The sequence below is a fragment of the Anarrhichthys ocellatus genome, unplaced genomic scaffold (genome assembly GCF_004355925.1).
Source record: "Anarrhichthys ocellatus isolate YVR2014 unplaced genomic scaffold, GSC_Weel_1.0 scaffold12, whole genome shotgun sequence".
Lineage (NCBI taxonomy): Eukaryota > Metazoa > Chordata > Actinopteri > Perciformes > Anarhichadidae > Anarrhichthys > Anarrhichthys ocellatus.
The window spans coordinates 1,686,250-1,699,580 of NW_022280042.1; the positions used below are offsets into that span (position 1 = coordinate 1,686,250).

Sequence of the window (13,331 nt, forward strand, 5' to 3'; positions counted from 1 at the left end):
GGGGAGGGGGGGGGGGGGGGGGGGGGGGGGGGGGGGGGGGGGGGCAGTCACCTTTCGAGAGCCTCTAAAGGATCAGGATGCAAATCCGCCGTTGATTTCTAAGCGAGAAGTGGCTCGCTGCACGTGCACCTTGAAAAAATAAAAAAGAATCACGCTTTATTGCCGTCGATGAGCTTTTTTTTGTCGTTACTGCGAGCAGCACATAAAAAATAGGGAAAGCAGAGCCTCAAACAGCTGTGATATTGTCTGCAGAGATGTAGAATACATCCCGAGCATCGGGGGGAACAAAAGCAGCGACTCGAATACAAAAGGTGATGCCGTGGCTGAAGGGGGGGGGGGGGGGGCTGCAGCTCGGTGTCCCCTCACCTGCTCCAGATTCGGGAGGAAACAAATACCACTCACGCTTCTTTTTTTTTTTACGGCGACGCAATTAATTGCCGACTCCCAAAAACACACCGACGACGAGGAGGCGGATTTGGAGTGGAATCGACGGAGCGCAGGACGCAAACTGATACAAATCAGACATCAAATAAACAGCTAATTAGCTCGCTGATGCCGGTTTGCACTCGTGACGCTGGGATGGAATTGATTTCGGCGTTTTGCTAAACTGAGTGACTAATCTCCCATTTTTTCGAGCCATTCCTGCTAATTGCGAAGCGAGGCGAGCGCTGACAGGGGAGCTGTGTAATTGGACCTGAAAAAACGATTAGTGTAAAAGCTTATGAAATTATATCGCTTTCACACGCCGCTTGCCTTGATTTCCGGGGCAACCGAGGCGAGCGTCGGTTTTTAAGGAACTGCCTCTAATGGCACAGACTGAATTAGCCGAAAAAAACATAAACAGGCATAAATGAGCCTCTAATTGCGCCTCTCGCTCTGCCTCCGGGTCGCATGAGGCGGCGGGGAGGCAAGAGGCGCCGTCAGCTGGCATTAATAAATTAGATCCACAGCAGAGCGCGAAGGTAATCCATTACCTTTCCCACAGGAGAGCTTCCAGGGAATATCAATCGAGGCAATTAGGGGTGGAACAATAAACACCGAAAAACTAACATGCAAGTCTAGCAGTTTTAATCTATGGAGCCCTATGAGAGGAAAATAACTCAAAAAGCAAAAGTCTGCCAGACTCATTAAAAGTCCATTTGCAGTCAACACCTGCAGAACAAACAGGGGAGCAAGAGAGAGAGAGAGAGAGAGCGAGCGAGGGGGGGGGGGGGGGGAGAGACGAGCTTGGCTGGAGAACAATGCGGAAGCGAAGCCTCTTATTGGCTGATCTCGGTTAATTATCCTCCTCTAATGAAAAGCAGAGGCAGCGTTGGCAAGCCGGGGCGAGGGGATTTGGGGAGCTCTGGCTCGGCGAAGCCGACGCACGGCCCCCGACAGCGCGCTGGATCTCACGGCCGAACACTCGCTGCCATGCGATGGTACATAAGGAGCAGAAAAGGATTTTCTAATGGATTAACAAGAATATAACAAGCGCTCACCTCAGGCAGAAAAATCAATACGACAAAGACAATGTTGAAAAAGCAGAACTAAACAATAAATATGAAGATGAAATCAGAACAAACAAATAAAAAGCACATGAGGTTGGAAGCTGCAGGACCTACCTGCCCCGGCAGCTCTGCCCTCCATCCCTTCTGCTACTCAATCGTTTAGTTTCCATTGTACAGGAGGCACTATTTGCTGGAGAGGAGGCTGGAGTCGCCTCCCAGCTCGCTCCTCGGCAGCTGCCTGCTGCCTCCTGTTTGCCCGCTCGACTGAGTGAGAGCGGAACACGGGGAGAGGGGAGTGTAAAAAGGGAGAGGGCGAGTGGGTGTCAGAGAGAGAGAGAGAGAGAGAGAGAGAGAGAGAGAGAGAGAGAGAGAACAAGTCTACCTGCCACAACCCATCAAGCCAGCCAGCCTTGGAGACAGCGCCAAATCAACAGCTGGCCCCCGTGTGATGTCAGAGCCTCAACAGCCAGTCACGGCGGCCCGAGGCCGGCCGGCGCTACGCAGCGCCGACTGAACCAAAGTCACCGGCTAAATGGGGCTCTTCATTAGCCACTCTGCTTTAGGATGGAGGCGGGGGCGGGAGGAGGAAAGGGCAGACAGGGACATGGGACGGATGGAAGGAGAACGAGAGGAAGATGAGCAAAAACGGGGAGGGTGGGAGGTAGAGCGGTAAGAGGGAGGAAAAAAAGACAAACGGGGGAGGAGGATGGGGTCCGCGGCCAGCTAGGTGCTCAAAGACCAGGTGGAGAGTCGATGGGGAGGCGCTGGGCACTGAGAGGCCGAGCTGTTTACTGGGCCACCTTCCCATTAAAGCTGGCACCCTGCTCCTCACACACACACACAAGGCTACAGCTAATCCCAGAGACTCAGAGAGAGAGAGAGAGAGACACCACCTGAAACACCCACTCATTACCCAAACAAGACGAGTAAAACACTGCAATAAAGACACTCGGCTTTCGGCAAATCTCACACAAGCTTTTTCCGTGGAGCAGCTCGAGAACAATGCGCTGACTGCAGTGAGGGAGGAGAGCAGCTGCTTGCGCACGATCAAAACTGCTCCACCTCCATTTCACCTAAATCTGCCTTTAGACGATTTAACGGTGGGGTGGGGGGGTGAATCGGATCAAGCCCCCACCAGAAGTCACTTGGCTTGTTTATGTCACTAAAGACCAAGAATTCGGTCTGTACACGCAACAAAGACACACTCTGGAGATAATCGACGCTCTTCCATCGCTAAGTGACTGACAGGCTGTCAAAGACGCAGGGCTTCGCAAGCAGGTCCTGTGTCCCCAAGTCTAGATCGCCATATCGTGATTGTTTTTTCTGTCCTTTCAGTCACTCAAGACGTTAACAGCGAACACGGTGGGCGTAAAAAAAAAAAAAAAAGCTCCCGCTGTCACTTAGCAACCAGCACCGTTTCGCGACTCCCGATTCTCTGTCTCGTAATTGTCCCGTTCGTTACGCCGGGGCCTCTGATGAATTTATTTATTGTGCTTCCCCCTTGATCTTGTGAAAAAGGTCACCGATTGGACAAACAATTTACGGATAGGCGGATGAATTATTTAATGGCCCGGACCAAATATTATGGGAGCGGGAGAGATCCCCCCCCACTCCTCCCTGGGAGGCGATGAATTATTTAGCCGTTGGGGCCCACATCTTCGGCGAAAGCTATTACACAGCATCCTCAACCCCCCCTTCAATATCTGATAATGTCATCAGCTCCAAATGCGCCCTAACCTGCATAATGAACGGTCAACAGAGTAGCGGCGAGGTGAAAACTGTTATGGCAAACAATTATTAGCGTTTATTTTGAGCCTCGGGAGGGGTGCGACACCGAGGGCAGACAATCACATGAGAATTAGAGCGAAGATTTAGTGCACTTTTTCTGTGACAAAAAAAAAAAAAAACACATTTATCTGCATCACCACATCCCTCAAACACGGAGGAACTTCCACATTAGCAGACACAAAATGATGGTCACAACACACAACTGCGGCATGTGCAGCGGCGGAGTCCGCCAGCCCCGGCAAAGATTAACATATCATCTCCACTCTGCAGAACAGCAGCCGGAGGGACTGAGCCAGCATCCACTCTCCACCCACCAGGCTCCGCTGGTACCTTCATGAAAACGATACCATCAGTGGTGGCAACCTGTAAGCTCTCGGTGCTGTCTCTTATCAAGCCTACAGATGATAGACGGGGTCTGTGCATCGGAATCACAGCCGGTGTGGGTCACTTAGTATACACGTGTATCAAAAATGAGTTATTAGATGTATGATTTATGGTGCCTTCACGTACATAAATCTACTTCAAATCAGCTTTCAATGTCCACCTTTATAATCTCTAATGGAGAAGTGCTAAACTACTGTATATGTCAATGTTAAGATGCTACTATATAAAAAGGCATTATTTTTATTTTATTCATATTAAAACCAGCAAATCTGTTTGTGGTTGATTATGTGCAAAGCTGCACTACATCATTCATTTTTTAAAACTCATATTTACAATTAAGTTTCATGCGACAAGCCTATTTTAGTGATAGATACATTTTATGTCACTGCAGAAATACAACATTAACCCCCTTTTGTCCTTATTTGGTAAACTACTTAGCACTTAACGTCATATGCCATTTATTAATACGTGGGCTTGATTAATTAGCGTGCGACTTGTTTCTCTATGTAGTCTTCCATCGACCATTAAAATGTATCATTGACAAGCACGTATCTGCCATAAAGACCCCATTATGTTTGGCTTTATATCAGAAATAAGGTGTGGAGAATCAATGGAAAGGAAATGCATTTGATTAATCGTTTATAGCGATTTTGTCCGCTCGCTATTACACTGCGAGCTCGTGGCACCAGACTCAATTACAAATTTGGCCATTTTTATTGTTTCCTCGGTATCGTCGAAACCACAAACCCCGGACAACATTTGACGTTTCAATCCAATAATTGATACATGTAACTAAAATTCGGCCGATAAGACATTTGCACAAGCAGCGTAACAGCTTCAATACATTGAAAGCTCAATGTATTGAAATGGCTAACCGTGAGTGCACACTGCTCGTTGCCGCATATTAGCAGCAGAGAAACACTCGTACCAGGCCTGAAAGTTATTGAATTAATTACGCTTTATCATTCAACTGCTGCCATTTGCTTTTTTTTCGGACGAACGCCGAATTTAAGGACGGTCGCTTACAATTTGGAGACGGCGTTTCATTGCGAGGTGTGTGCGTTTAGCCGAAGAGCAAAAGGCAACATTGTGAGCCACATTTGGCGTTGTGTCGTGTCTTGTGCTAAGCTAACGACCATTACGCTTAAAAACGGCCAAACACCGGGGCGACCTGCGCTGTCCCGCAGTAGCACGAGAGATGTTTACTGCTAACGAGCTCGTGTTACATGATTACAACAACCCGGTTAGACAAGACAAGATACTGCAGATATCTAATGTTGCCTTACCGCTTTGCTTTACAATCGGTGCACAGCCGTCAACCAAGGGTGAAGTAGCTAGTGTTTGTGGCGGAGTGAAGGAGACACGGAGGAGTCGAGCAGGCTGGCAGAGTGCGTCAGATCCTCACGTCCGATACGTAGGGTGTTGGAAATATGTCACGTCTCGTCGTTGCTGGTGTTGTGGCAGCACGCATGCTCGCGGTTTGTTTGACAATGTCGTCATTTTTTGCATATATCATTTAACATTGACGCCTTTTATTGTTTTATGTGATTTGTGATAACATTAGTTCGTAAAGTGCAAGGAAGTTGCATTGACTACTCAGCGTTGACTGACTGCGTGCTGCCCCGGTGATTTAAACCGAGTGAACCTTACATTTCCCGTGAAACTTTTTTTCGTGATTCAGTTCAGTCCGCTGTTTCATTAACTATATTGCTGAGCATCTCTGCACCGTCTCACCGGGTAGGCAAATCACGCATACACCAACAAAAGATATATAGCTTTACTAGCACAATACTTTTACGTGTACGTTAAGTGACCGAGTACTGCTCCTGAGTCACGATGCATGCTGCATGTGGCTGTCCGGCTCTGCTTAGAGCAGCACGTGACATGTAGCTATAGCACACATTACGTAAAATCAGAGCATTTATGTTAGCTTGCTAGTTTCCTCCTCTTTAAACATCTACGTATTTTCATCTCACATGGTAGCTAGCTACGAGAGTCAAATACAACATGAATGCGTATCCGGTATATAAAATAATAAATCTGTGGGTTTAAGTACAAGTAGTGCTTTTATTTCTATAGGCACGTTTGTTTACTTCCGGTTTGAGTTGATAGCTCCAGTGCCATGCCCTACAACCTGACGTCTTTAGGTGGTTATAACTCCGAATTTGTTCTTTTGCATACTTAATTGAGTATTAAGTAGTTGTTTTCCCCTAAACTGGCAACTTGTTCTTCAGGTCTTCTAATACATCGCTGATTTATTTAAGTTTAAATATAAAGGTATAAGGTGGTTTTGGTTGAAAATTAAGTATTAAATATAATTTGTGGTTTTTGCAATTACATGGAATTATAAATGTATTCTTATTATTTTGAGGTATATTAAGTGTGTAATACACTAAACATAGAACTTTTTTCATTTACTGTAGCCACAGCTTGTTTCTCTGACTTCTATCCGAATGCTGTTGTTGCTGGGGAGTTGTTACTATTTCAGACACAAGATTCGTGTGGTTGTCGGTGTACGCTCACCAATATCTGTAACTAAATAACAAAAGCAGAAACGTCAGCCTGGACAGACCAGGACAGCCAGCGCCAGCTAAAGTGAGGAAACACTAAAAAGATGCTGTTGTAACCGGGGGCTGCTGAGACGGGGGACTTTTACCATCTGGGACCGTCTTTGTCCACCGCACTGCGTCACCCAGCTTCTAAAAATGGCATTCCTGTCAGTGCTGGTTGGCAGCAGAGGAATGCTTATTACCATTTTTATAAAACATGTTTAAATCAACCACAAATACGGCAAACAAAAGGGTTCTTTAATGTCTAATAGATGCTCTACATTCATTTGTACAACTTAGTTTACCAATGTTTTTTCCCCTCCTGCTTCAAACCAGGGTCCAGGAAACGGATGAGACCGTGCGAATGGAGATGGACGATAATGACCTACAGAGCTCTTGCTGTGACACAAGATGGTCACAGCAACTGTCGGGCCTTCCTCGCAAGCTCCTGCGGCGCCTGATGCCTTTCCAAAGGGAGGGAGTGGAGTTTGCTCTATCCAGGAACGGACGGTGAGCACTCGGTCACGTCAAGGCCTCATTGTTCGGAAGCCAAGTAGCGTAGGTTCTCATTTTTTAAAGGTAGTTTTAAAATGAAAGGTCAGCTTGTCAAATCAGTAATAACATGACAAGGAAGAGGCATGGTGTTGAGAAAATGTCGGGTGCTGATATGTTTTGATGTTTCACTTCCTGAGGAGGAAAATACAGCAAAACTTCAACATAATCTGTCACACATTTTCCTCTCTTGTGCTGCACCAGTGTGTGATTTAGTCTAATAGGGTGGTATGTTTAGATGGAGCATTTGCCTAATGGAGCTTCCAAACAGGCAGTCCAGCCCCAACCTCTAGTGCAATCAGGAAACTGTCATTTCCAGCGCAGCTCCAAAAACAGTATGATGGCCCACAATGCAAGTAAATAGTCAAGAATGTAGGAGTCTTAAGTTTCCTTTAAGTCCGTAATTGTTGAGCATTAGCTGCAGGAACTGAAGAGGTCTTGCCCATCCCCCCCCCCCCCCTGCCTACGACCAGTCGATGTGCTCTCGGTGAAGGTCAGCACAGGGGGAGCCAATCTGAGCGCCGCGATGCGGAGCGCCCGTTATTGATCCGGAGAACACTGGGAGGCGCTGCTTTGTTACACGGGTGGGTCAGAAGTCAATTGGCTCTTGGCGCACCGTGTGGACAGCCACCTCGGTCAATTGGCACCAGTATGTGACAGGGAGCAGCAATGCTTCTCCCTGGAGAGGAGCAGAAGTGGCATTAGCACCAGACGTTCTCGGTAGAGAGGGAGCCTGGAGGCAGAATGAGCACACGATGCAAGTTAGTTTGTTTACATTCTACCCGTAGCTACTGTTACTAAGCTCTGATTGGGCAATCGCTGTTTAGGGGAGGGGTTTAGCCAACAGTCGATTTGTTGCCCGAGCCAGTATTTACCATGAACTTTGTTTTGCTCTCACTGACCATGTCACATTTTCTACAATAAGGGCAAAGTGAGCTGTACCCAGCATGCCGTTCAGCGGTGTAACCGTTAATATGGTAGTGCGCGATGGAGAGCGAACTGTACCCAGCATGCTTTTCAACGTTGTAACAGTTAATATTGTTGCGTACCGCGCAAAGCGAGCTGAACCCAACAAGCCATTTGGTTGTTTAACAGTTAATATTGTAGGGAGCGACGCCAAGCGAGCGGTACCCAGCATGCCTTTCGACGGTGTAACAGTTAATAGGGGTTCCCCCTCAATACACTACACAGTGTATACATAACACACAACTAATAGTTAATTGGATGAACAGTTGTCGAGAAGATCGAAGGGCATATATACATACATATATAAGATGTATATAAATATACATACTGCCAGATACTTCTTCCATTTTAAGTTTAGTGTGAGAAGATACAGTGACTAGGAAGTTGGAGTGCAGCGTTTTAAGCCTGCAGTACGACACTAACAAACACACAGACGGTAAAGAAGATTACAAGCTAAAAATTTTCATTTTATTGACAGTAATCTTGATCTTTCTATGTATTTGTGGCACCCTGCTGTTCTTTATTTGATCACTCAATATCCTTGAAAAGAGCCTCAAATTAAAGCGGCAGTGCCTTTTTTTACTTTCACCGATACTAAACAGAGACTCATTGCAGAAGAGGCAGAAACTCTACCTGCATTAGCCTGAATGGACCAGAGTGCAATGCGGCTGCAGAGATGTAGGATACCACTACCTGAGGAGGAACTAGTCGAAGGCAGGCTGACAGACAAAAAAATGACATAAACGGCTTCATTATAATGAATAACTCCTGAAATGCAACGAACATCATAGATTGATGTCGGATATCTAACAGCGTGGGAGGATCCGTGGGAGGATTTTTTTTCCCTTATCAAAAAAAAAATCTCATAGTCGTTGTGTCTTTTCATACCAAGAGCGCCGAACCCCAAAAAAATCACATCAGACGCCGTCGCAATTCAAATACTTATGGAGCGCGCCGCGCCGGTCTGTGTAGGAGGACGAGTGAGCTTTATGGAGTTAGATGAGGGATAATGCGGGGAGAGTTGTGGCACAGAGTGGCAATAAAAACCCTTGAGATGTGGTTGATTGTATTGTTTGGAAAGTTGGGCAGAAGTGTGCCGTCAGACCGCTGACATCTGCATGTATTCAGCTATCCGAAAACATCCATTTACCCAGGGTGCATCTGTGGAATGCAGCACCGTACGGCAAAAAATCGAAGAAAACATCAATTTGGAGTAAAAGTACATCCATTTCAGGCCTTTTGGTCACTTCCATGAAGGTGTCGACTGCAGCTGGTGTCCGCCCTGCTCTGATTTGTCCGGAATGTTATTGCAAGCGACTGCCCGTGCTTTTATTGAATAAGGCCCGCTCTGCTGACGTGAGAGGAGATCGATATGAAGTCTGTGTCCTCTCTCCCTGCGATGGCCAAACACCTGAGAGAAGTCCTTTTCCAGAGATTTGTTCTCTGCGTGTTCTCACGCCCATGAGTATTTGTCATAATATAGAGTACTGTACACAGAGTTATACCAGAAAATGATTTGGGCGATTCAGCAGCGCAGTGCTATGCTGTTACAACACTGGGGAGTACAATTGGGCTTATTCACAGGGTCCAACGGTTCTACATTTGGTCGCTTTTTTAGGGCCTTTTAACAGTTTATTCCATGTCGTTGAATCAGTCAGTCTGCCTGAACAAATAAGTGGAAATAATTTCTTATTAAAGGGGTCATTTTTTTTAAGCACATCCATAAATATGTGAGAGACAAAAGGCTGCTTCGGTTTGAAGTTCATTTACAATATACCGCCACAGTGCACTTTGAACCGAGCGTGCCATGCTGTAAAAAAAAAACAACTTCCAGTCAGCCTTTTGTGCTGCGGTCCCACACTGACCGCTGCACGTACTGGGCCGGGAGATTGGGGTTAGACAGCCGGCAGGCCCAGCAAGTCATCGTAGCGTGGGGTGGGGGGGGGTACCGTTTCCTGACACTTTGGGGCTTGTGGGTTTCAGAGATAACATTAGAAAGACGGGGCCGTGCCGTCGTCAGGCAACGGCGCCGCAGCATCCTCGCGGTCTCAAACCGTCAAGACGACACTCAGGTTATTTAAAGGAGGATGATTAATGTGTTGGGAAATGGCAAGCACCTGCCCCAGCCGCACTGCCTCCAGTGTGTGTGTCTGTGTGTGTGTGAGTGTGTTTACGTGTGTGTGTGTGTGTGTGTGTGTGTGTGTGTGTGTGTGTATCTTGGCTTCTTTTCATTTTTCTTTTTTTTTTTTCAAAAGTCTTTTGTGTGCATTTTTCACACACATACTGTTTTCTGTGTGTGTGTGTGTGTGTGTGTGTGTGTGCGCGCATTGCGCTGACTGGGCCAGTGTGCTGGCAATTAGAAAAACCACCAGTGGCAAGGTGCACATTAATCATGTTCCTCAGCTGAAAGAGAGAAATGGGGCGGAGATGGGGGGGGGGGGAGAATAATGAGAGAGCGTGTCTGAGGTATTCAGAGCCATCGTGGCGTTTGCTCCCGACATGGTGTTGGAAGCGTTTATGAATACTCAAGGTTGTGACAAAAGGCCCCCACGAATCCACCGGGCAGAGAGAACCAGAGGTTGATCTATCTGTACTTCCTGCACAGCAGGGGGACAACTTCAGCCAAGGAATGTGTCGCGCTTTCATTGTTCCCTTTATCATAAATGTGAAGGGGGAGGTGTGTGTGTGTGTGTGTGTGTGGGGGGGGGGACTAGCTTGTGTGGTTGGCCAAGAAAGAGACATATCAGACACAGGTGAGCTGTCGCTTTTATCCAAGTTTAAGGTTCTGTTAGTCTTAACCATGTGAAATAGAAGATGGATTTAGGCCAAATAGTCCTCAAACACGTCGTCATTGTTCATTCACTGATGTAAGATGCTGTCAAGGCTACAGCAGCCACACCATGTGCTGAAATGCTTCTCCTATGATATTAACACTCACTCCCTCACTGCATTTTTATAACGGGTATTTTGACATTAGCCGTTTGGGATGTTGGACCGTGAAACTGCTCACACAGCAAGACCGGATTTACAAAAAAAAGAACAGGATGTCGGACGTCGATCAATTCTAAAATAGTCGTGTTGTAGGCTGAATTTTTGCTGAAGTGTTGAATTGCTGAAGTAAACTTTCATTCAAATCTACATAAATAGGTCCTTGATTTTTTTTTTTTTACTCATTAATGGAAGACTTTAAGTCAGGTAATGTCTGGACGAGGTCACCGACAAATACCCTCTCCAAACGAATGATGCTGTAGTGCCTTTGAGCAAAGCCCTCATGCTGTTGTTTTTTTACATGTAAGCAATAGATGTCTCTTTATAGCAACCTGATGACCGATTTTCTCTCTTTGCTTCTGTCTTGCAGATGTATGATTGCTGATGAGGTAAGCACACCACAATGCTTTTCCCAGGAACAACAACTACAAAAAAAAAATGAGGCTGGGACTTCACTGCACGCTTTCCAAATTAATTTGTCATCCCCGTGCAGTGCTCCCACGTGCCTAATCGCTTTTGACACCAGAATCATTCTGAGACCTTATTACTCTCGGGCCTCGCATCAGCTCGGCCGTCGTATGCAATTTGCCGCAGAGTTGGCGTCGTGCAATTAACTTGTTTTTCTCTCCCCGGTTTTGGTCGGCCCAGATGGGTCTTGGGAAGACGGTGCAGGCCATCGCCGTGGCGTACGCCTTCCGCCAGGAGTGGCCCCTCCTGGTGGTGGTGCCCTCATCCCTGAAGTATCCCTGGATAGAGGAGCTGGAGCGGTGGATCCCCGAGCTGCAGCCTGGAGACATCAACCTGGTGGAGAACAAGAGCGACACAATGTAGGTCGTCAACCCCCCCCCCCCCCCACACACACACACACACACACACACACACACACTCACACTCCACCTTCATACCTTCAACCAACAACATGCCACTACATGCATGTAGTAACGTGTACTTACAGCTGCGTTAACGCATTTTTTTTGGCCCCTTGTGGGCAGCGGAAACAAGCTGTAAACACAATACTGACATATTATTGCCAAGGCACATGTGTCACACGTCTGACAAACTCGTTAGCAAACATTTGTTTGGTTACACATTTGGCGGATATGAGGCGACGTATGCATTCATTTGGACCCGTGCTTCTGGCCACCTGATGAGTGCAAGTCCAACATTCTCTTGTGTTAGCGCTCTTTTTGGTCTCCACCATCTCCTGAGAGAAATATCCGGCTCTTCAATATTCGAGAATATTCACATTTGAGAAGCTGAAACTAGTAAATATTTAGCATTTTATTTACTTACAAAAGTACCAATGTATCAACTATACATTTGAAGTAATTCTGGTCAAAACCCTTCATGATATCGAGCAGATAGGGACCCACTTTGCACGTTTATGCCCCACAGTCTTGTGCCCAGAATATCTCTAAGCAGAGCACATAATCCCGTGGATTATGTTCATCATACGCAGGATTATGTAAGTGAGAGGTCACAGCCCCTATTTGAACTTAAGTGGAAGATGCAGCGGTGTCCCTTCGGTTCCGACACATACGCCAAGCGATGGTAATACTCTCAAAGCAGTGGGACGAATATATAGAATACAGGTGCTGGTCATATAATTAGAATATCATCAAAAAGTTGATTTATTTCACTAATTCCGTTCAAAAAGTGAAACTTGTCTATTATATTCATTCATTACACACAGACTGATATATTTCAAATGTTTATTTCTTTTAATTTTGATGATTATAACTGACAACTAAGGAAAATCCCAAATTCAGTATCTCAGAAAATTAGAATATTACTTAAGACCAATACAAAGAAAGGATTTTTAGAAATCTTGGCCAACTGAAAAGTATGAACATGAAAAGTATGAGCATGTACAGCACTCAATACTTAGTTGGGGCTCCTTTTGCCTGAATTACTGCAGCAATGCGGCGTGGCATGGAGTCGATCAGTCTGTGGCACTGCTCAGGTGTTATGAGAGCCCAGGTTGCTCTGATAGTGGCCTTCAGCTCTTCTGCATTGTTGGGTCTGGCATTTCACATCATCCTCTTCACAATACCCCATAGATTTTCTATGGGGTTAAGGTCAGGCGAGTTTGCTGGCCAATTAAGAACAGAGATACCATGGTCCTTAAACCAGGTACTGGTTGCTTTGGCACTGTGTGCAGGTGCCAAGTCCTGTTGGAAAATGAAATCTGCATCTCCATAAAGTTGGTCAGCAGCAGGAAGCATGAAGTGCTCTAAAACTTCCTGGTATACGGCTGCGTTGACCTTGGACCTCAGAAAACACAGTGGACCAACACCAGCAGATGACATGGCACCCCAAACCATAACTGACTGTGGAAACTTTACACTGGACCTCAAGCAACGTGGATTGTGTGTCTCTCCTCTCTTCCTCCAGACTCTGGGACCCTGATTTCCAAAGGAAATGCAAAATTTACTTTCATCAGAGAACATAACTTTGGACCACTCAGCAGCAGTCCAGTCCTTTTTGTCTTTAGCCCAGGCGAGACGCTTCTGACGCTGTCTGTTGTTCAAGAGTGGCTTGACACAAGGAATGCGACAGCTGAAACCCATGTCTTGCATACGTCTGTGCGTAGTGGTTCTTGAAGCACTGACTC

General features: G+C 46.3%; 1 protein-coding gene and 1 long non-coding RNA gene across 6 annotated transcripts in view; one reads left to right on the forward strand and one right to left on the reverse strand.

Annotated features, from left to right (window-relative positions):
• LOC116386120 (uncharacterized) overlaps positions 1-5,083 on the reverse strand; it is a 13,401-nt gene extending 8,318 nt beyond the window's left edge. Inside the window, exon 1 of one of the 2 annotated variants that reach the window (XR_004212943.1) lies at positions 4,949-5,083. This is a non-coding gene — a long non-coding RNA (uncharacterized LOC116386120). The other variant, XR_004212942.1, reaches the window with a different exon arrangement.
• zranb3 (zinc finger, RAN-binding domain containing 3) overlaps positions 4,848-13,331 on the forward strand; it is an 83,448-nt gene continuing 74,964 nt past the window's right edge. For 2 of the 4 annotated variants that reach the window (XM_031852117.1, XM_031852120.1), the window contains exons 1-4: positions 4,849-5,399; positions 6,548-6,721; positions 11,088-11,106; positions 11,366-11,544. In XM_031852117.1, the coding sequence (XP_031707977.1) occupies positions 6,576-6,721; positions 11,088-11,106; positions 11,366-11,544 (344 nt within the window). In that variant the 5' untranslated portion in view covers positions 4,849-5,399; positions 6,548-6,575. Of the gene's footprint in view, positions 5,400-6,547; positions 6,722-11,087; positions 11,107-11,365; positions 11,545-13,331 lie in introns of all 4 variants that reach the window. The other 2 variants (XM_031852119.1, XM_031852121.1) reach the window with 2 other exon arrangements.